The sequence below is a fragment of the Myotis yumanensis genome, unplaced genomic scaffold (assembly GCF_028538775.1).
Source record: "Myotis yumanensis isolate MYYU_CA2020_CCGP unplaced genomic scaffold, mMyoYum1.0.hap1 SCAF_8, whole genome shotgun sequence".
NCBI classification, from domain to species: Eukaryota; Metazoa; Chordata; class Mammalia; order Chiroptera; family Vespertilionidae; genus Myotis; species Myotis yumanensis.
Genome location: NW_027223759.1, coordinates 46,847,403 through 46,866,659, shown reverse-complemented (window position 1 = coordinate 46,866,659; position 19,257 = coordinate 46,847,403). Strand labels below are relative to the sequence as shown.

General features: G+C 42.0%; 1 protein-coding gene across 3 annotated transcripts; it reads left to right on the top strand.

Moving 5' to 3' along the window:
• Positions 1-1,784: 1,784 nt before the first annotated feature.
• On the top strand, positions 1,785-18,624 carry KLHL23 (kelch like family member 23). Of its 3 annotated transcripts, none has more exons than XM_070422787.1 (4): positions 1,785-1,904; positions 2,763-3,977; positions 9,577-9,729; positions 16,306-18,624. In XM_070422787.1, exons 2-4 carry the CDS (start codon positions 2,765-2,767, stop codon positions 16,614-16,616), a joined length of 1,677 nt encoding a protein of 558 aa, XP_070278888.1. In that variant the 5' UTR covers positions 1,785-1,904; positions 2,763-2,764; the 3' UTR covers positions 16,617-18,624. The 3 variants fall into 3 exon arrangements, with proteins under 3 accessions (XP_070278888.1, XP_070278886.1, XP_070278887.1); XM_070422785.1 differs by lacking the exon at positions 1,785-1,904 and adding an exon at positions 2,247-2,490; XM_070422786.1 differs by lacking the exons at positions 1,785-1,904; positions 9,577-9,729 and having other exon boundaries at positions 2,247-3,977.
• Positions 18,625-19,257: the final 633 nt, after the last annotated feature.

The following is a 19,257-nucleotide window of genomic DNA, read 5'->3' as shown; positions in this document are numbered from 1 at the left end:
CTATCTCCAATCAGTCACAATCATGTCCTGGAGTGACAATATTATCAGTAAATGAAAGACAAACTGTCTATAATTACCATTAACTACAAAGTTCATAATTTTTTGAAGAAATGTTAATAAGATGCTAATTTCCAAATTGAGGTTTTAAATATCCTTTCATTATAATAGCTAACTAACATTTATATGCCACATCTTAAGTGCTTTCATACTTTTAATCTTATCTTTCCAATAACCTTATGTAAGGTTGAGAAAGTATTGATTTCTTGTGTGTGTTTTACAGATCAGAGAACGAAGGATCAGAGAAGTTTAGTAACTTGTTTAAAGTTACATGTTAGATAAATGGCAGAGATGAAATTGGAGCCTGAAACTAAGTCTCATGTATGTTTTTTCTCTACTAAACTGTTTACCAGATGTTGGGATTTTAAACCTTTCATTTTTCTTCCATTTTGGGTCCAGCATACTAGTACATTCTTCTAACTGCAAAAGAAGAATCACATGATGCCCTTGATTAGAATGCAGATTCCTAGGTCTCCATCCCTGTGAAGTCTGGGGATGCTGCATGACCAGCATCCCACATAATTCAATTGCGATGGTCTGACATGTGGAATTATGCTAAAACACCCTTAAATGGAAACAAACAGCTTTTCCCCCCTTTTTTCAGATCTTGCTATAGCAAGAGTCAGCCACCCACACTTGCCCTTGGCAGGGGCTACTAGAAACAGGGGGTATTTTCTGCCATTGGTTTAGGGAGTCTATTTGGCTTTCTCTGGTGGTCGTGAGTTGGAAGTAGGGGTAAAAAATAGGGAAGTTGGCAGTCTTGACCAGTCCTGCCTGTTCTGGTCCAATTGCTGCCGAGGTTGTGATTTGGCTTGCTGGGCTGCTTATGTCATTCGGAGTTCTGTTGTCACATTCGGCCTGGCCATTGTCCATTTGTATAGTCTGCCTTTCAGGACACTGAGAGAGACACTGGGTCTCTGGTGTTGCTTTCATCCAAGTCTCCTTCCTCCCTTCAGAAGGCTGGACTCTAAGCTCTGTGACAGCTGTATCCACATTCTACCACCAGTGCCTCGCCCTATCAGGCACTCAAGAAAATCCTACAACTAAGTGAATGATAAATGAAAACATTCGATATTGGCTTTTGTTGGGTCAGAAAATGAACTTTCTGGTGTGGCCCATGGTCATCCTTACGTGTTGGACTGGCTATCACCAGGAGGAAGACCAGTGACTCCTCTGCCCTGAACACGGTAGCCTGAATCCTTGGCCCTGGCTGCTCCCAGCCCATCTCAAAGCTCCCAGGTGAACCCCTGGTGCGCACATCACCCCCAGGCCTCCCTCCAGGGTGCGGTGCTGCGGGCAGGGTGGCGTTCGTGGGAAAGCCGCCGCTACTCCTGGCATTCTGAAGACAACCTCAACACCAGACCTTACGTTGTGCTGCATCCTCTCCCTTCCCCTCCACCCCGGCCCGGCGAGAGCCACTGAAGGAAGAGAAAAGGGGACTCCCTTCCCCACCCCGACACGTGCTCTTAACTCAGGACTTAACGCTGAGTGTGTCTCTAGTCGAGGGAAAACGCTCTAGACGGGGTGTATGTGCTTGAGACAGACTCCAGGAGAGGGGAGAGCCACCGCCCCGCGCCGTCCCGTCCTGGGGAAGCCGTCCCACCTGCTGCGGGGGCCCCGCCGGGAGCTCCCGCGAGTGGCCCGCGCCCAGGCCCGCGGGGGGCTGTTCGGTGGGAGGCGGGGAGCAGCCGGGGCACCAAAATAGGCGCCGTTTGTGGGCTGGAGCTGCACTAGCAGGCAGCCTACGCCGCGCCGCTTCCAAAGATGGTCAGAGGGTCCGGCGGCGCCTCCGCCCCCGCGCGCCGCTAGCCCGCGGGCCAGCACCCGGCCCCGAGCCGCCGCCGGAGGTAGGTGCGCCGCGGGCCCGCCGCCCGAGGCCGGCGGGCGGACCGAGAGCGGGGCGAGCGCGGGAGGGCGAGGCCGCGCCGCCTCCGGAGCCCGCGGCGGAGGCGCGGAGACAATGGCCGCGCGGGCGCCGGGCCCGCTGAGCTCGGGGCCGCCCGCCGCGCCGTCCCGCACCTGCGGGGCGTCCGGGGCCGAGGGACCTGGGCACTCGGCCCGACGGGCGGCGGGCGGCGCCCTGGGAGTCCCCGCGCCGGGCCCGGGGGGGGCGGGGCGCGGGCGGGAAGCGGGCCGGGTGCGGGGGCGCGGAAACCCCTGGCACCGCGGGGAGGGGCGCGCCGCTCTCCTTTCTCTCCTTCCTCCCTCCGGAGAGGCACAGGGCTCCCCTTTCCAGGACCTCGGGTCCCATTATCTCTCGATCATCCCCCGCTTGGCATCTCGAAGCGACCTGAAAGCGAAAACGGTTGAATGGGGATCGAACCGAGGCCGGCCCCCCGCGGTTGAATGGGGTGACCCCTCGGGCACTTTGTTTGCCAAAGTGGACTGTCTCTCGGACGCCTGCTCGGGACAGAGGGAGACGGTGTAATTGGGGTAGGAAATAAAAAAAAAATTTTTTCTAGAAAGGACTATTGAAAAATCCGGGGGCTTCATTTCAGGCTCCGAGCTACCCTGAATTTAAATGGACCATCATCCAAATTACGAAATAGTCCATCCACCTTTTGCATTTAGAATGTTGAACTTAGTCTAGTTTTGGATTTTATTTGGCGCTAGGCAGTCATTCTAATGATTGGAATGTTTAGTATTGATTATTTGAGGTAATATGCACAATTGAAAGCACGTTTATTGTTTCATATTTATTGCAGCCATGGCTCTGAAAGGACAAGAAGATTATATTTACCTTTTTAAGGACTCAGCGCATCCAGTGGATTTTCTGGATGCATTCAAAACATTTTACTTAGATGGATTATTTACTGATATCACCCTTCAGTGCCCGTCAGGCATAATCTTCCATTGTCACCGAGCTGTTTTAGCTGCTTGCAGCAATTATTTTAAGGCAATGTTCACAGCTGACATGAAAGAAAAATTTAAAAATAAAATAAAAATCTTTGGCATCCACCATGATATTTTGGAAGGTCTTGTAAATTATGCATACACTTCTCAAATTGAAATAACGAAAAGGAATGTTCAAAGCCTGCTTGAAGCAGCAGATCTGCTGCAGTTCCTCTCCGTAAAGAAAGCTTGTGAGCAGTTTTTGGTAAGGCATCTGGATATTGATAACTGTATTGGAATGCACTCCTTTGCAGAATTTCACGTGTGTCCAGAACTAGAGAAGGAATCTCAGAGAATTCTGTGTTCCAGGTTTAAGGAAGTATGGCAACAAGAAGAATTTCTGGAAATCAGCTTTGAAAAGTTGCTTTTTATCTTGTCCAGAAAGAATCTCAGTGTTTGGAAAGAAGAAGCCATCATAGAACCAGTTATTAAGTGGACTGCTTACGATGTAGGAAATCGAATTGACTACCTGTATAATCTACTAAGCTATATCAACATAGATATAGATCCAGTGTATTTAAAAACAGCTTTAGGCCTTCAAAGAAGCTGCCTACTAACCGAAAATAAGATACGGTCTCTGATATACAATGCTTTGAACCCCATGCACAAAGAGCTTCCCCAGAGGTCCACAGCCACAATGTATATCATTGGAGGCTATTACTGGCATCCTTTATCAGAGGTCCACATATGGGATCCTTTGACAAATGTGTGGATTCAGGGAGCAGAAATACCAGATTATACGAGGGAGAGCTATGGTGTTACATGTTTGGGACCCAACATTTATGTAACTGGGGGTTACAGGACAGATAACATAGAAGCTCTTGACACAGTGTGGATCTATAACAGTGAAAGTGATGATTGGACGGAAGGCTTGCCAATGCTCAATGCCAGGTATTACCACTGTGCAGTCACCTTGGGTGGCTGTGTCTATGCTTTAGGCGGTTACAGAAAAGGGGCTCCAGCAGAAGAGGCCGAGTTCTATGATCCATTAAAAGAGAAATGGATTCCCATTGCAAACATGATTAAAGGTAAGTGCAGATTATGCTTTTTCTGTATTTTTTTTTAGGTGTATAAGGTTAGGCCAACAGTCTTGCTTCTCTTGCAAATAGCTTGAAAAAGAATTTACTTGGAATGCTACCTAGGAACTAGAGTGGATTATACAGATAATGTTGTGCAGAATGTTCCAAGTAAAAGCATAGTATAGCAGTCCCCAACTTCTCTGAGATTTATGTGTTTAGAATACTCAGGCTAGAAAAGACATTTTTATATTAGAAACCAGTATAATTCATTCTTCTGACTCTACAACCTGTTTTGAGATCTATTTTTTATTTTCTTATTTTTAAATATATTTTTATTTCTGAGAGGAAGGGAGAGAGAGAGAGAGAGAGAAACATCAGTGATGAGAGAGAATCATTGATCAGTTGCCTCCTGCTCACCCCATACTGGGGATCAAGCCGGCAATGAGGGCATGTGCCCTGACCGAGAATGGAACTGGCGACCTTTTGATACACGGGACAATGCTCAACCCACTAAGCCATACCAGCCAGGGTGATCTTTCATTAAAACCTTGAAAGTTTTGGCCCCTGAGGGCATAACAAATTACATTCTCTCAAAAACTAGATATAGGCTCTGCTTTTTTTTTTAATTGAATTTATTGGGGTGACATTGGTTCACAAAACCATACAGGTTTCAAGTGTACAACTCAACGAAACATCATCTGCACATGGCATTGTGGTCCCATCACCCAAGCAAAGTCTCTTTCTGTCCCCATTCTCCCCTCTTTGCCCACCTCCACTTACTCCCCACTGCCCTTTTCCTCTGGCAGTCACCACACTGTTATCTGTATTTATGTGTTATATAGGTATGTTATGGTTTGTTTGTTTGATTTTTGCTTGATTCCCTCACCTTCTTTCATCCAGTCCCCCCCCCAAAAAAATTCTCTCCCCTCTGACAGCTGTTAGTCTGTTTCATATATCCATGCATCTGTTTCTTTCTTGTTCCTCAGTTTATTTTGTTCATTAGATTCCACATATTAGTGAGATCATATGGTATTTTTTAAAACTATATTTTATTGATTTTTTTACAGAGAGGAAGGGAGAGGGATAGAGAGTTAGAAACATCGATGAGAGAGAAACATCGATCAGCTGCCTCCTGCACATCCCCCACTGGGGATGTGCCCGCAACCAAGGTACATGCCCTTGACCGGACTCAAACCTGGGACCCTTGAGTCCTCAGGCTGACGCTCTATCCACTGAGCCAAACCGGTCATGGCGAGATCATATGGTATTTATCTTTCTTTGACTGGCTTATTTTACTTAGCATTATAATCTTCAGGTTCATTCATGCTGTCACAAAAGGTAAGGTGTTCTTTCTTTTTTGTATGGCCTAGTAGTATTCCATTGTGTAAATGCACCACAGCTTTTGGACACTTGGGCTGTTTCCAGATCTTGGCTATTGTAAACAATGCTGTTATGAACACAGAGCTGCATATAGTCTCTCGAATTAGTGTTTCAGGTTTCTTTGGATATATTCCTAGAAGTGGGATCACTGGCCCAAAAGGCAGATCCACTTTTAATTCTTTGAGGAAACTCCATACGGTTTTCCACAGTGGCTGTGCCAGTCTGCATCCCCACTAACAGTGCACGAGGGTTCCCTTTTCTCCACATCCTCGCCAGCACTTCTTTGTTGAGCCTCTGCTTTTTTGATTCAAGTCTTGTCTCGCAGTGTTAAAGAGAGAGGCAGGCACTCGCTGTTTGGTACTAGATTAGCCTTGCTCTCCTTCCCTCCCCCCGGAAAAAAGTTACACTGGAATCTTAATTACATTTATTTTTTTGGTGCTGGGGAGTTGCACTAAAACAATTGGTGGTTGGTTACCAAATTTGTGTCATTTTATTCCAAATGTTTCTTCCCAGGCCTTTCTGTTTCTTTTTTAACACTGGCGAGGGTGTGGGAATCTGACCTGGCGTGGGAATCTGACCTGGTATGATCCTTGGATGACAAGCAGGAAGCCTGAGAGGCAAAGTAGTCTTGTGATCAGGCACGCTGCTTCTGAAATGGAACTGCCCGAGTCCAAATCCCAACTTTCCACTCATTTGCTGGCGAGCTTCGGCAAATGGCCATCTGTACAATGGGGGTGACATGACTTAGTTTAGAGTTTTGAGAGGATTAAATGAACTTATGCATGGGAAGCACTTAGCAGCATTAGACATTGTACTCAGGAACGTCATTATAGAAGAACATGTCAGCTTTGATGGGGCAGAAGTATTTTTCATCTTAAATCCTGACCACTCTCCTTCATGCCCAACGGTGCAGAAATGGTTGGTAGGGTGGAAAAAGGTGGCTTAAAGCCCGCTGCTATTGCTGCTCTGATTTTTGACTCTAGCTGAGCATGACCTCCACTTAACAGATTTTCAGTCCCCTCTCCATGGTGATTCCAAATCCTGTCCGACTCCTCTTTTACAAAAGAAATAAGGGCACTGCAAATATTTTAGCAGTTATTGTAAACCGAGATACATTCCCGCCTCTGTTTCTTTTCTTTTTTAAAAAAATGTTTTTGTTGCCTTAGCCAGTTTGGCTCAGTGGATAGAGCGTCAGCCTGTGGACTGAAGGGTCCCAGGGTCAAGGGCATGTACCTCGGTTGCAGGCTCCAGGGCGAGTGCAGGAGGTAACCAATCGATGTTGCTCTCACATTGATATTTCTCTCTGTCTTTCCCTCTCTCTTTCACTCTCTCCAAAAATCAATGGAAAAATACCCTTGGGTAAGGATTAAAAAAAAAAAGATGTTGAAAAACAAATATATAAATAATAAAATAATTTTAAAAATAAAAAAATGTTTTTGTTGATTTTAGAGAGAGGAAGGGAGAGGGAGAGAGGGATAGAAACATCAATGTTGAGAAAGAATCATTGATCGGCTGACCCCCATTGGGGATCGAACCTGCAACCCCGGGCATGTGCCCTGATGGGAATTGAACCTCCTGGTTCATAGGCCGGTGCTCAACCATTGAGCCACACCTGTTTGGCTGCCTCTGCTTCTTAATGATAAGTTTCAGTGATTTTTTTTTTTAAGTTTCAGTGATTTTGTAGTTTACATTATATTGCTTTGAGGGCAGAAACCTATGACTTTACTGAAATTTTGTTAAAACTTTTGAAGCAATGCTTGCTGAAAATAAAATGCTGCAATGGTGTATCCACCATGAAAGAAAGCTGAATGTGTTCTTGACAGCTTAAGAGAAATGGGAGGCCCTCATATGCAAAAGTCCTCCCTCACCTACCAGCTGGGTTTGAAATGTCAAAGTTTTATGCTTTTACCTTGAAGGTTTGATTCCTGATTATATCTCTTCATCCCAGGGAAGGGTAACACTTTGTCAGTTATGTGCAGTTTTGGCAAGTTCTGATGCTCAGACTCATGCTGAACTTCTACTTTCCCATTCTTATGTAGAAAGGAGAACATTTCCCCCCAGTTTGTTTTATTTTGTAGTCTCGAAGTGAACTATCTTCTCTCCCGGGGAATGAGACCTTAAATTGGGTAGAGTCAAATTTCAAATTAATTTCCTTTTTTGGTTGAGGGAGGTACAAAGAAGAAATAATGGCTTTTTAGGAACTCGTAACTTTTCTCACCCCTCTCATCATAACTGCCCTGCTTATAAACTCACTTTGGAGTGGCTCAGGGGTTGAACACCAACCCAGGAATCAAGAGGTCACTAGTTCTATTCCCGGTCAGGGCACATACTGGGTTGCAGGCTCCATTCCCATTGGGAGTGGGAGTGGAGGGGGGGGAGGAAGGGAGGAATACAGGAGGCAGCAGATCAATGAGGTTTTCTCTCTCATTGAAGTTTTTATCTCTCGATCCTTCTCCCTCTCTCTCTAAAAATCAATAAAAACATATTAAAGAAATAAACTCAGTTTTGTTTTGGAGTAGAAATGAACAAGGAGCCTGAACTGCACCCACCATGCAATATCCGAAAATAAAAGTTGGTTGAAAGATTAAGCTGACATTTTGGCTAAAATGAGCTTCATCATCATTCTTTCTCTCTTCTTGTTCCCCTGCCGAAACCATTTTCTCTTTCTCATTTTTCTGTGGCATCAGCGTTTCCCGGTTTTCTGAGCTAGGGACCTCAGAATCCGTCTTGTCTTCAACTCAATCAGTCATCAAGGCTCTTCTGTTTTACCTGTGTCTCTTGCCTCTGTGCACCTTCCTCTACACCAGCGGTTCTCAACCTGTGGGTCGCGACCCCTTTGGGGGTCGAACGACCCTTTCACAGGGGTCGCCTAAGATCATCAGAAAACACATATAATTACATATCGTTTTTGTGATTAATCACTATGCTTTAATTATGTTCAATTTGTAACAATGAAAATACATCCTGCATATCAGATATTTACATGACGATTCATAACAGTAGCAAAATTACAGTTATGAAGTAGCAACGAAAATAATTTTATGGTTGGGGGTCACCACAACATGAGGAACTGTATTAAAGGGTGCGCATTAGGAAGGTTGAGAACCACTGCTCTATACCAAGACTGCTTCTAGCTCAGGCCCTCAACACTTTGCACCTGGACCAATTCTATCCTTCTATGCTGTAGTCCCTCCTTTCCTTTGTTTAAAAACTTTAAAAATCCTGTTGAATCGCCTTAGCTGGTTTGGCAGAGTGGATAGAGCTTGCAGACCAAAGGGTCCCGGGTTCCATTCTGGTCCTTGGTTCCAGGCTTCTCCCCAGCCTGGGCCCTGGTCAGGGTTCATGCAGGAGGCAACCAATTGATGTGTTTCTCTCACATCGAGGATTCTCTCTGTCTTTCCCTCTCTCTTCTGCTCTCCCTAAAAAAATCAATGGAAAAATATCCTCGGGTGAGGATTAACAACAACAACAAAATCCTGTTGAATCAAGTGCAAATTTTTAAATTGGGCATCAGGATTCTTTGCCACGTGGCTCCAACTCACTCTGCCAGCTTTAATTGCCACAGGTCAACCCCAGGTGTGTCACCGTCCCTTCCAGGGTGGCAGAATCAAAACAACTACTTGAATTGTCCAGTAAGCCTTTGCACTTGCCTTGCCCTCACTTCAGTGGCTTCCTCTCACCTCTGCCTGCCAAAGTCCTACCTACTAAGGCCCAAGTCAAATACTGCCACCTCCTGCCATGATTTCCCTAGTCAAAAGTAATGTCTCTGTTTTGCACATCCACAGTAGTAGGTCTGTACCCTGTGTTCTAGTTGTGTAAATGTCTCATCCTCTTTTAAAAGAGTACAAGGAGCCTTTCTTTTTATTTTTTAAAAATATTTTTATTGATTTCAGAGAGGAATAGAGAGGGAGAGGGAGATAGAAACGTCAACGATGAGAGAGAATTTTCGATCGGCTGCCTCCTGCACGCCCCAAACTGGGGATTGAGCCTGCAACCCAGGCATGTGCCCTGACCAGAAATCGAACCGTGAACCCCTGGTTTATGAGTCGACACTCCACCACTGAGACATGCTATCTGGGCAGGAGCCTTTCTTTTTCATTCTTCTATCCCTCAGAGCACCTAGGACAGTGCCTTATATCTACTCTCCATAATAACAAAGACAATACAGTATTCATTGCAAAGCAGAATGAAAGATCAGTCTGAGGATGTGATTTTAATTGACACACAGGTGTGGGAAATGCTACTGCCTGTGTCTTACATGAAATTATCTACGTCATTGGTGGACACTGTGGCTACAGAGGGAGCTGCACCTATGACAAGGTCCAGAGCTACAATTCGGATATCAACGAATGGAGCCTCATCACTTCTGGTCCCCATCCAGGTAACAAAATGCTGTCTGAATAGTGCATGTCGTGATACACAGCCTATCAGTGTGAGAGGTGGCTAAAAATGGGCTGGAAATAGGAAAATGCTAAGTTTATAGTAGATTACACATGGGTTTAATGAAAAGGCTCAAAATATTCATGTGTCCATGTAACAATAATCACAATTTAGATTATTCAGATTAGATCATGTCTACAGATACTTCCCCTCATGTCATTACACAACATACATTTTAAGCCTCTGTGAATAAAAGTAGTTTCTTTAAAAAAAATTTTCAGCCCTAGCTGGTTTGGCTCAGTGGATAGAACATCGGCCTACGGACTGAAGGGTCCCGGGTTTGATTCCGAACAAGGGCACATGCCCAGGTTGCAGGCTCGATCCCCAGTAGGGAGCATGCAGGAGGCAGCCAATCAATGATTCTCATCATTGATGTTTCTGTCTCTCCCTCTCACTTCCTCTCTGAAATCAATAAAAGTATATTAAAGAAACATTTTTTTCACTTAGATTCTTTTTTGTTTTCTTTATGTGCTTTCTCTCATTTACATGCATAATTTTTATAGACAGATAAAGGCACTAATCTATCAAATAGTTGGGAAGGGTACCAAGTGACTCAGTTCAGCAGGAGATGTTTTCTTCTTTTAGAAGCAGACTCTTTCTGGGTTTCAATAACTATTAAGCACTCCCTCCTACCACGTGTAGAGCCGTATGTTGGCCTTACTTTAACAATCATAAAGACATGTCTGCCCACAAAGAATGGCCTGCTTTCTTTGGTGTCTTTTGTTCTTTGACTTGTGTCTTTGAAGAAGTTGGGGAAAGCATAAGCTATGTCCTATTACAGTTATGCCTTATGTTTAAGTTTTTCATTAGGAAAGATTTATATCACCAAATCACCATACTACTTTGAGTCATTTTCCATATAGTATCAGGCTTCCATGTGGGTTATTAGGGAGCGTAACTGAAATTCACAAGCTGGAACCCTCTGAGAGTAATAGTAACAGCTAACCTTGAGCACTTCTCATAGGCCAGGTATTAACTAAACACTTTGCATGTAATATTACCTTAAATTCTAACCACAACCCTGTTAGTAGGTATTGTTTACCTGTTACATATTTGGAAATGGAGGCTTAGAAAGGATAGGTACCTTTGTCAAAGACACACAGTTTGGAAGTGATAGATGAGGATTCAGTTCAGACAGATTGCATAACCTGTACTATAACTACTAAGCAGGCTGCCTCTCCTTAAGGGATCAGACTCTCCTGCTTTTGACCAGTGCAGCTACTAATACCCACAGGTCACATATGTCATCTCACAGTTCGGGTAGAGCACACCTGGATCAGGTGCTGCATCTCCGTATGTCATGGGCTTTGCATAAGAAGACACTTCAGCCTCAGGCTGTCCTGGCTCTGAAGATGTCATGGAATGGAGAGACTGTTTCCTAGTAGCCCATATGTACTATCGCAGACTCCCACCACTTTCCATATGACCAATGAAGTTATAATGGAAAATAATATTAACAGCTCATATTGAGTAATAGCTAACATTTACTCAGTAAGAATGTGCCAGGAACTAACTATTCCAATAGTTTTACATGTGTTCATCCACGTAAACCTTACCGCAATCTTGTGAGCTAGATGCTATTATTATCTCTATTTTCTAAGGCACACAGAAAATAAATTGCCCAAGGTCAGCCAGCTAGTGCTCATTAGAGGTGAGGTTTTAATCCAGGCAATCTGCCTGGGAACACCATGCTCTTCACAACTACACTGTTATCTCATTTGATCCTCCTGTTAACCTTATGAGTTAGCTATTACTCTGATTTAGCTTTACAAAGAAAATCCAATACATGAAAAGTCAGGTTAACAAACTAGAGGATAGTTATTTACATTATAAATATATATTTCATAAAGGGGTTCTTTGAAAAATAAATACCCCATAGCATGTTCTAATTACATATAACTTGTTCACTGCTTGAAAAAGTCTAAAAGTCAGTGAGACTTAAGCCAAGGTGTGAAAAGCCATGACAAATTGAAAAATCAATTAGAAATAAATATTAAATTACAGTATAAATCAGGGGGAACTTATAATCCAATTTTTAAAGTTTTGATTTACATTAGATTGATTACATTTTTCCCTGAAGTAATATAAGAAACAAAGTTATCAAATTAGCACTCTGCATGGGATATTCTGTTTGGCTCTTAAAGTGTTTAAAATATTTTTGAACTGGCTTGTTACCAATATTTAAAAATCAGGAGATTTCAAATAAAAACCATGATTTCTGGTCTTAGAAAACTTGGCAGATCTGGCTCATACCCCTTCCTGACAGCAATCACTGTGGCCAAGTAGTAGCTATTGCCTTTAGATGAGGCTTGTATGCTCCCAGTCAGTAGTATCTCCCATTCTCCTCACATCACAGAACTAGGGCCCGTGCTGTTGTTTTTACCCCTAACCTGCTTCATTCTGCTAGTCTGTTATCTCCTTAGCCCTTAGAGCAACGGTTCTCAACCTGTGGGTTGCGACCCCTTTGGCGGTCGAACGACCGTTTCACAGGGGTCGCCTAAGACCATCCTGCATATCAGATATTTACATTACGATTCATCACAGTAGCAACATTACAGTTATGAAGTAGCAACGAAAATAATTTTATGGTTGGGTCACAACATGAGGAACTGTATTTAAAGGGCCAGAAGGTTGAGGACCACTGCCTTAGAGGCATTTGGATCTACATCGTCTAAATTATAGCAAGATCTGCTGCTTTTTTTCTTTTTAAATATATTTTTTATTGTTGATAGTATTATAGCTATCTCCCATTTCCCTCCCCTTTACCCCCCTCCTCCCAGCCCCTACCCACCCTCCCAGGTACAAGGTTAGCTTCTTAACATTTTAGGAGCACCTCCTGAAGAATGTCAGTGTTGAGTCTACCTTATAGATATATAGGTTAGACTACTATTATTTTTAGAACACAATATAATCATGATCTTTTATTTTTTAACGTTTTTTTTAAAAATTGATTTTGAGAGAGAGAGGATAGGATAAGGAGAGAGAGATAGAAGCATCGATGTGAGAGCTAAACATCGATTGACTGCCTCAAGCCCAGGCATGTGACCTGACCGGGAATCGAACATAATATTTTTTGAGACCTTAGTTGGGGAAAGATATCATTCCAGTTATTATGTAAGATACAAAGATAATTAAAGGATAGTCTCTACTACCAAAGGAACTCAGAATCTGGTAGCAAATGTACATTCATAATGGGAATACAAGACAATCTTACAAATACCTGCTATTGAAATTGAGGGGAGAGAGAGCTCAAGTCTAATTAAGGGGAATCTAGAAGCTTCAGGAGTAGGTTGTTATGATTTAGGCCTTGAAGAATGGCTGCAATTAAGAAAGGTAGTTTTTGAGGAGGGTTTTCTGGCAGAAAATTAGCCAATGAAGGAAGGCAGAAGGGAAAGTTCCAGGTTTATTTCAGTACCTGGAGTAGATATATATGAATGAGATGTAAGAGGGTAGAATGAGAGACTGGATGGGAAAGTTCAGTTGAGGAGTGTACCATGGAGGGCTTTGGATGACTCTCGATTCCTGGAGAGACTGATGCTGCAGAGCATACAAGCCTCATCTAAAGGCAACAACCACGACTTGGCCACAGTGATTGCTGTCAGGAAGAAATATGAGCCAGGAAAGTTTAAAAATGGAGAACTGTCAGAGGCGTCAGAGCAAGAGAATGGGGTGTGATCCGTTCTAGTTTTAAGAAGAGCGCTCCTTTTAGAATAGATTGGGAGAAAGACGGCAGTGAGATATACTAAAACTATTGGTAATAAACCAAGTAGGAATTGCTGAAAGCCTGAAGTGGTAGAGTAGAAAATGGGCAGATATGAGGAATGTCATAGATTCGACATTGATTGAATTGGTAGTGATTGCTGTTTTGACTGATTAGATACAGGAAATGAGGGAGAGAAAGTAGTTGACAGTCATTCCAAGGTCTCTGGCTGGTTGACTGGGAGGATGGGGAGGATTTAAGGAACAGCCAATAGGAAGGGAGAAGAGGAGAGCTAATGAGCTCAGTTTTATAGTTGAATGTGAAAAATGAGTTGGATAACCAGAGGAGCTGTCCAGAAAGCAATAGGAATTGCGGTTCTGCAACTCAGGAGGAAGAATGCAGCTAAATATAGATCTGGGAGTTGTTTACTTGGAGGTGATGGCTATGGGTGTGGGGATGAATGAGATGTCATGGGAGGGTGGGACCAACAGTACAGCTATGGGCAGAACCTTGAGAAATAGCATTAGTTAAGGGGTGAGTTGAGGAAGAAGAAGCATGAAGAACAGCGAAGCAGCTGTAAGTGATAAAGGAGAAAAAGCGGTGGATGGCTGTGTCATGTGGGAAGAGAGCTCTCTCCTGGCTCTCCAGAGTAACAGCTTAGCTCTTGGTTCTTACTTTCCAGTGGAATAAGGAAGTTATGTTACATAAGCTGTATAGGTCTTTTTAGTCAGACGATTGATTGCTATCTTGACTGATTAGATACAGGAAATGAGGAAGAGAAAGGAGTTGACAGTCACTCCAAGGTCAATGTCAAATCTATAACATTCCTCACATCTGCTTAGGAAAAAAAAATTTGAAATCATTTCAATGAATATTTCATACATGAAAATATTGTGGTTGTCTCTGAATCCTGCATGGGTTTTTTCACTTCACTCATGTAATACCTAATGCAGACTGCCATGAATTTGTAGTAAATATTTGTGTGTAAACTCAGAGCCGTGACAAATGGCACTATTCCCATGCTTGGTTTGAAATTGTTCATTTATTCATTTGTCTAACAGATATTTGCTGAGTGCTTTCTGTATGCTACTTTTAGTGCTGAGAGCACAATAAATAAGATTCAGCCCCTTGGCCTCAGATACTTCATAGAGTAACCAACAAGAAACAAGGCAGTTACAGCTGAAGAAAAAAGAGTTTCCATCAATGTAATAGAACTTTTGTTGTATTTGGGTAATGGGAAAAATTATCAGGAATCACTTTATTTTATTTTATTTTATTTTTAATCTTCACCCGAGGATATTTTTTCCATTGGTTTTGAGAGAGAGTGGAAGAGAGAGGGCCCGGGTCAGGGAGGTGCCTGTAACTGAGGTACGTGCCCTTGGACCAGAGTCGAAACCGGGACCCTTCGGTCCAAAGGCTGACTATCTACTGAGCCAAACCAGCTAGGGCAGGAACCACTTTATTTTAAATATATTTATTGCTATAGGAAGATTGAGATATCTTTCTTTTCTTTTTTAAATATATTTTTATTGATTTCAGAGAGGCAGGGAGAGGGAGAGATAGAGACATCAATGATGAGAGAGACTCATTGATTAGCTGCCCCCTGCATACCCTACATGGGATGGAGTCTGAAACCCAGGCATGTGCCCTGACCAGGAATTGAACTGTGATCTCCTGGTTTATAGGTCAATGCTCAACCACTGAGCTATGCCAGCTAGGCAAGATATCTATCTTAATATACAAACCAGAAATAGACGGTTTTTGGTAAACTTTGAATAATTTAAGAAAAGCCTCGTGAACTCATTGTTGAATCACATCAACTCATAAAATTTTTGTGTCATCATGAATTTTCACAATAACCATTTGATGGAATGATTCATATCCTCCTATATAATAAAAGGCTAATATGCAAATTGTCCTCTCAGGAGTTTGACCAGGAGACCTGGAGTTCAGTCACTCGCTATGATGTGCGCTGACCACCAGGGGGCGGTGCAAAACATGGCGGGGCGCTGAGGGATCCGGGGAAGGGGGAGGCAGGGAGGTGGGGAACCTGATTGGCCCTGATTGCTGGTCAGGCCTAGGGACCCTATCCATGCACGAATTTCATGCACTGGGTCTCTAGTAATTTATATAAACAATGTTTCACAAATATTTTAAACAACTAAATCCAATAAAAATTCTACGTGTATATAACTGGAAAGGAAAAAATGGGTTTTTCAGAGGTGGGAGAATTCTTATTTTCTTGCCAGAAACTTGACAACAACAGAATGTGGACTCAAAGCAAAAATGCCCATCTTCTGAGTCTTCTTTAGCCTTTAAAACCTAGATAGCAAGAACTTAACTGATAAGAATTTGTCTTCCATTCTTAATGGGGAAATCACATTTTTGATCTCACATTGTCTCTTTCTGAAGAGGGGCTTATAAGGCTTTTCTTTCACAAAATCACAGGAGGGCATATTTAGGCACAGAAGGCAAAGGGTACAATTTATTCATTGATCCAACAAACATTTATTGGGTCCATACACTTGCCATTCTCCTACTGGCAATGGAGCAGACGGCAGGGAGCCAGGAAACAAGTCACACACCAGATCATGAAAAGTGCTATGGAGAGAATTAAAACAGGGTAATGTGGTAGAGAGCATGGCAGGTGAAAGGGGATGGATCTTATGGCCCAGTGTTGTGGTAGTGTGTGCTGGAGTCAAAATGTCATGACTACTCTATGTTTGTATGCATAATTATAAAGGATCATTACATCACCACCCTAAATATCTCTTTTGTCTGTTATCCTAATAAAATTTGCTTTTTTCTTTTTAATAGAATATGGACTGTGTTCAGTTCCATTTGAAAGTAAGCTCTATCTAGTTGGCGGACAAACTACAATCACGGAATGCTATGACCCTGAACAAAATGAGTGGAGAGAGATAGCTCCCATGATGGAAAGAAGGATGGAGTGTGGTGCTGTCATCATGAATGGATGTATCTATGTCACTGGGGGATATTCCTATTCAAAGGGAACATATCTTCAGAGCATTGAAAAGTATGATCCAGACCTTAATAAGTGGGAAATTGTGGGTAATCTTCCAAGTGCCATGAGGTCCCACGGATGCGTTTGTGTGCATAATGTCTGATTGGATTTGTAGAAATGACCGAGTAATCACTGTTTTGGGGTGTAGTAAAAAAAATGCAGAGTTTGGAGTTCCTTGCTTCTTGTTGTGGCCTGGCACATAATAGGTAAATTTTCATTTCTAACACCCACTCTATACCTCAACCCAGTGATGAATGATCAAGAGAAATCTAATGTATGTTTGCAGTTGAAGCAATGGGGTTAGCATCTATAATCTCTGATTTTTGAAGGTGGTATGGAATATTGGACACTTGGTAAAAGGTGAAATGCCTTTGTAGTAAATTTTTTCTCCTGGTAGCACGAACACTGGGTGCAGGACAGAATCATTCTTTGGAATGAAATGTCTCTTATGACCCTCTAATGTAATTGACAATGTACATTAAGGTTCTATTTAGCTAGTAGGGAATTTGAAATTTAAGGAGGGAATCTTCTCTACCTCTGCAAAATCAACACTTTAAAGAAAATTTTTTTATCGCCTTTAGAATTATGTAGAATGTGGTCTTACTTTAAATCTAGTTTTTTTCCCTTTGTTGTGTGTATAATTCATTGTTATTCTTTATTTGCTGACTAACAGATATAGAAGATACTGTGCAAAAGATAATTACTGTTGAGAGTTTACAAACTAAATGTAAAAGAATGGCATATCTGAAAAATTGCAAAGAAAATAGTCAAACATTTGCTGATGGTAAGAACTGTTTTTAATATGCAGCTTTGATATAAATCACTAGATTAGGTATCTTTCTTTTAAGCATGTTAGAAAATCCTCTTTATTCTTGAGTATAGACATGTCTGCATATAAAATTGAATTTTAGAGCCAGAAAGCATGCAGAACAGTTGTGATATAGTAGAAAATACCTTGATGAGAAGTTTGCATCCATTTCCCAGCTCTGCCACTAACTAGAACCTCTCCTCAATTAGAGGTTCCCAGCCCATGCACACAGGCACTTTTGGTCATACTTGTGCCTAGATGTGGATCCTCATAACCCTTGGGGCAGCCATAAGTGGCCTGGGTGGCTGGAATTTCTGGGCCAGCAACACCTTTGTCCATTTTCTATAACTGTCCCTGTGTGCTATAACTTGAGAAAAGTTGGGAAACGTTGTTTTAGTTAACTCATCTAAACTTTTAGTAATCTGTTAGACCATCTATCCACACCCTTCATTTTTTTAAAAAGAGACAGTTATTTTTAACTTTAAATACAGAAGTTTAAAATTACTTAACACTTCTTTTTTTTAATTTTAGAAAGAAACTGTTTAAATGCATTTACTTTAGATGGCATTTAAATACATACAATGCCCTGGTCGGTTTGGCTCAGTGGATAGACCATCGGCCTGCAGACTGAAGGGTCCCAGGTTTGATTCTGGCCAAGGGCACATGTCCAGGTTGCAGGCTCGATCCCCAGTAGGGGGCATGCAGGAGGCAGCTGATCAATGATTCTCTCTCATCATTGATGTTTCTATTTCTCTCTCCCTCTCCCATCCTCTCTGAAATCAATAAAGAAATATATTTAATAAATAAAATAAATAGATTCAACCCTTTCTGATTGCAACCTGGTACTACATAGAAAGAGCCATAAAAATGACCATATCTTTGCCCTTAAATTCTACTCCTAAAGAATAATATAAAAACAAAACAAACAAATCAGAAAAAGGCAAATGCATGAAGATGTTTATGTCTGTATTACTTACAATAGCAAAAAATTGGAAATAACCTACATGTTAAAGAAGAAAACGGGCTAATAAAAACAGTGAAATGTTATACTGCTATTAAAATAATGATTTGGAAGACTGTAGAAATATGGACATGTCTGTAAAATAGTAAGTAAAGTAAGCACAATGTAAAATAGTATGAAACCTATGATTGTGATTTTGTAAAATCTTTATGCATGTGGAAGGTAATTTGCAAAACTGAAATTCATTGTGTTAGTGTAAGGGGATATGGAATGATTTTTAATTTATTTAAATGTCGTTCTTTAATATGACTTTGCATTTTCAATAAAAATAAATAAACACTATATGTGGTAAACTGCTTGAATTTGGGCCAGTTGAGTTGAAGAATAGTCTGAATTAGTGAAATAACTGAATTATAGCTCTTTCAATCTGTAACTGAATTACAAACTATTTTATTGCTCTCAAGAACATTTAGCAAGCAGTCAATGCTGGACCAATATGTTGCCTAGTCATGCTTAGAGATCTGTTTTATGGAATAGATGCGAACAGTTGCACTCAACTTTTCCCTCCTTTTATTTATTTATTTATTTTAAAGAACATTCTTTTTTAATAAATGTTTTTTATTGATTTTAGAGGGAAAGGAAGGGAGAAAGAAAGAGAAACATCGTTAAGAGAAACATCAATTGGCTTCCTCTTGCACGCCCTCTACTGGGGATCCAGCCCACAACTGGTATATGTGCCCCCACTAAAATCTAACCAGTGACTCTCAGTGCACTGGATGATGCTCAACCAACTAAGCTACACCAGCCAGGGCTCCCCTGCTTTTAACTTGTGTAGGTCCTATAAAATTCTGATTCAAGTCCAACCTCTGAGGATTTTTCCTGACTGTTTCAGCCACAGTAAACTCCCACTGTCACATGTAAAGGATACATCATTTATATATGCATAAGTATGTCTCTTAGCTAGTTTTGAGTCCT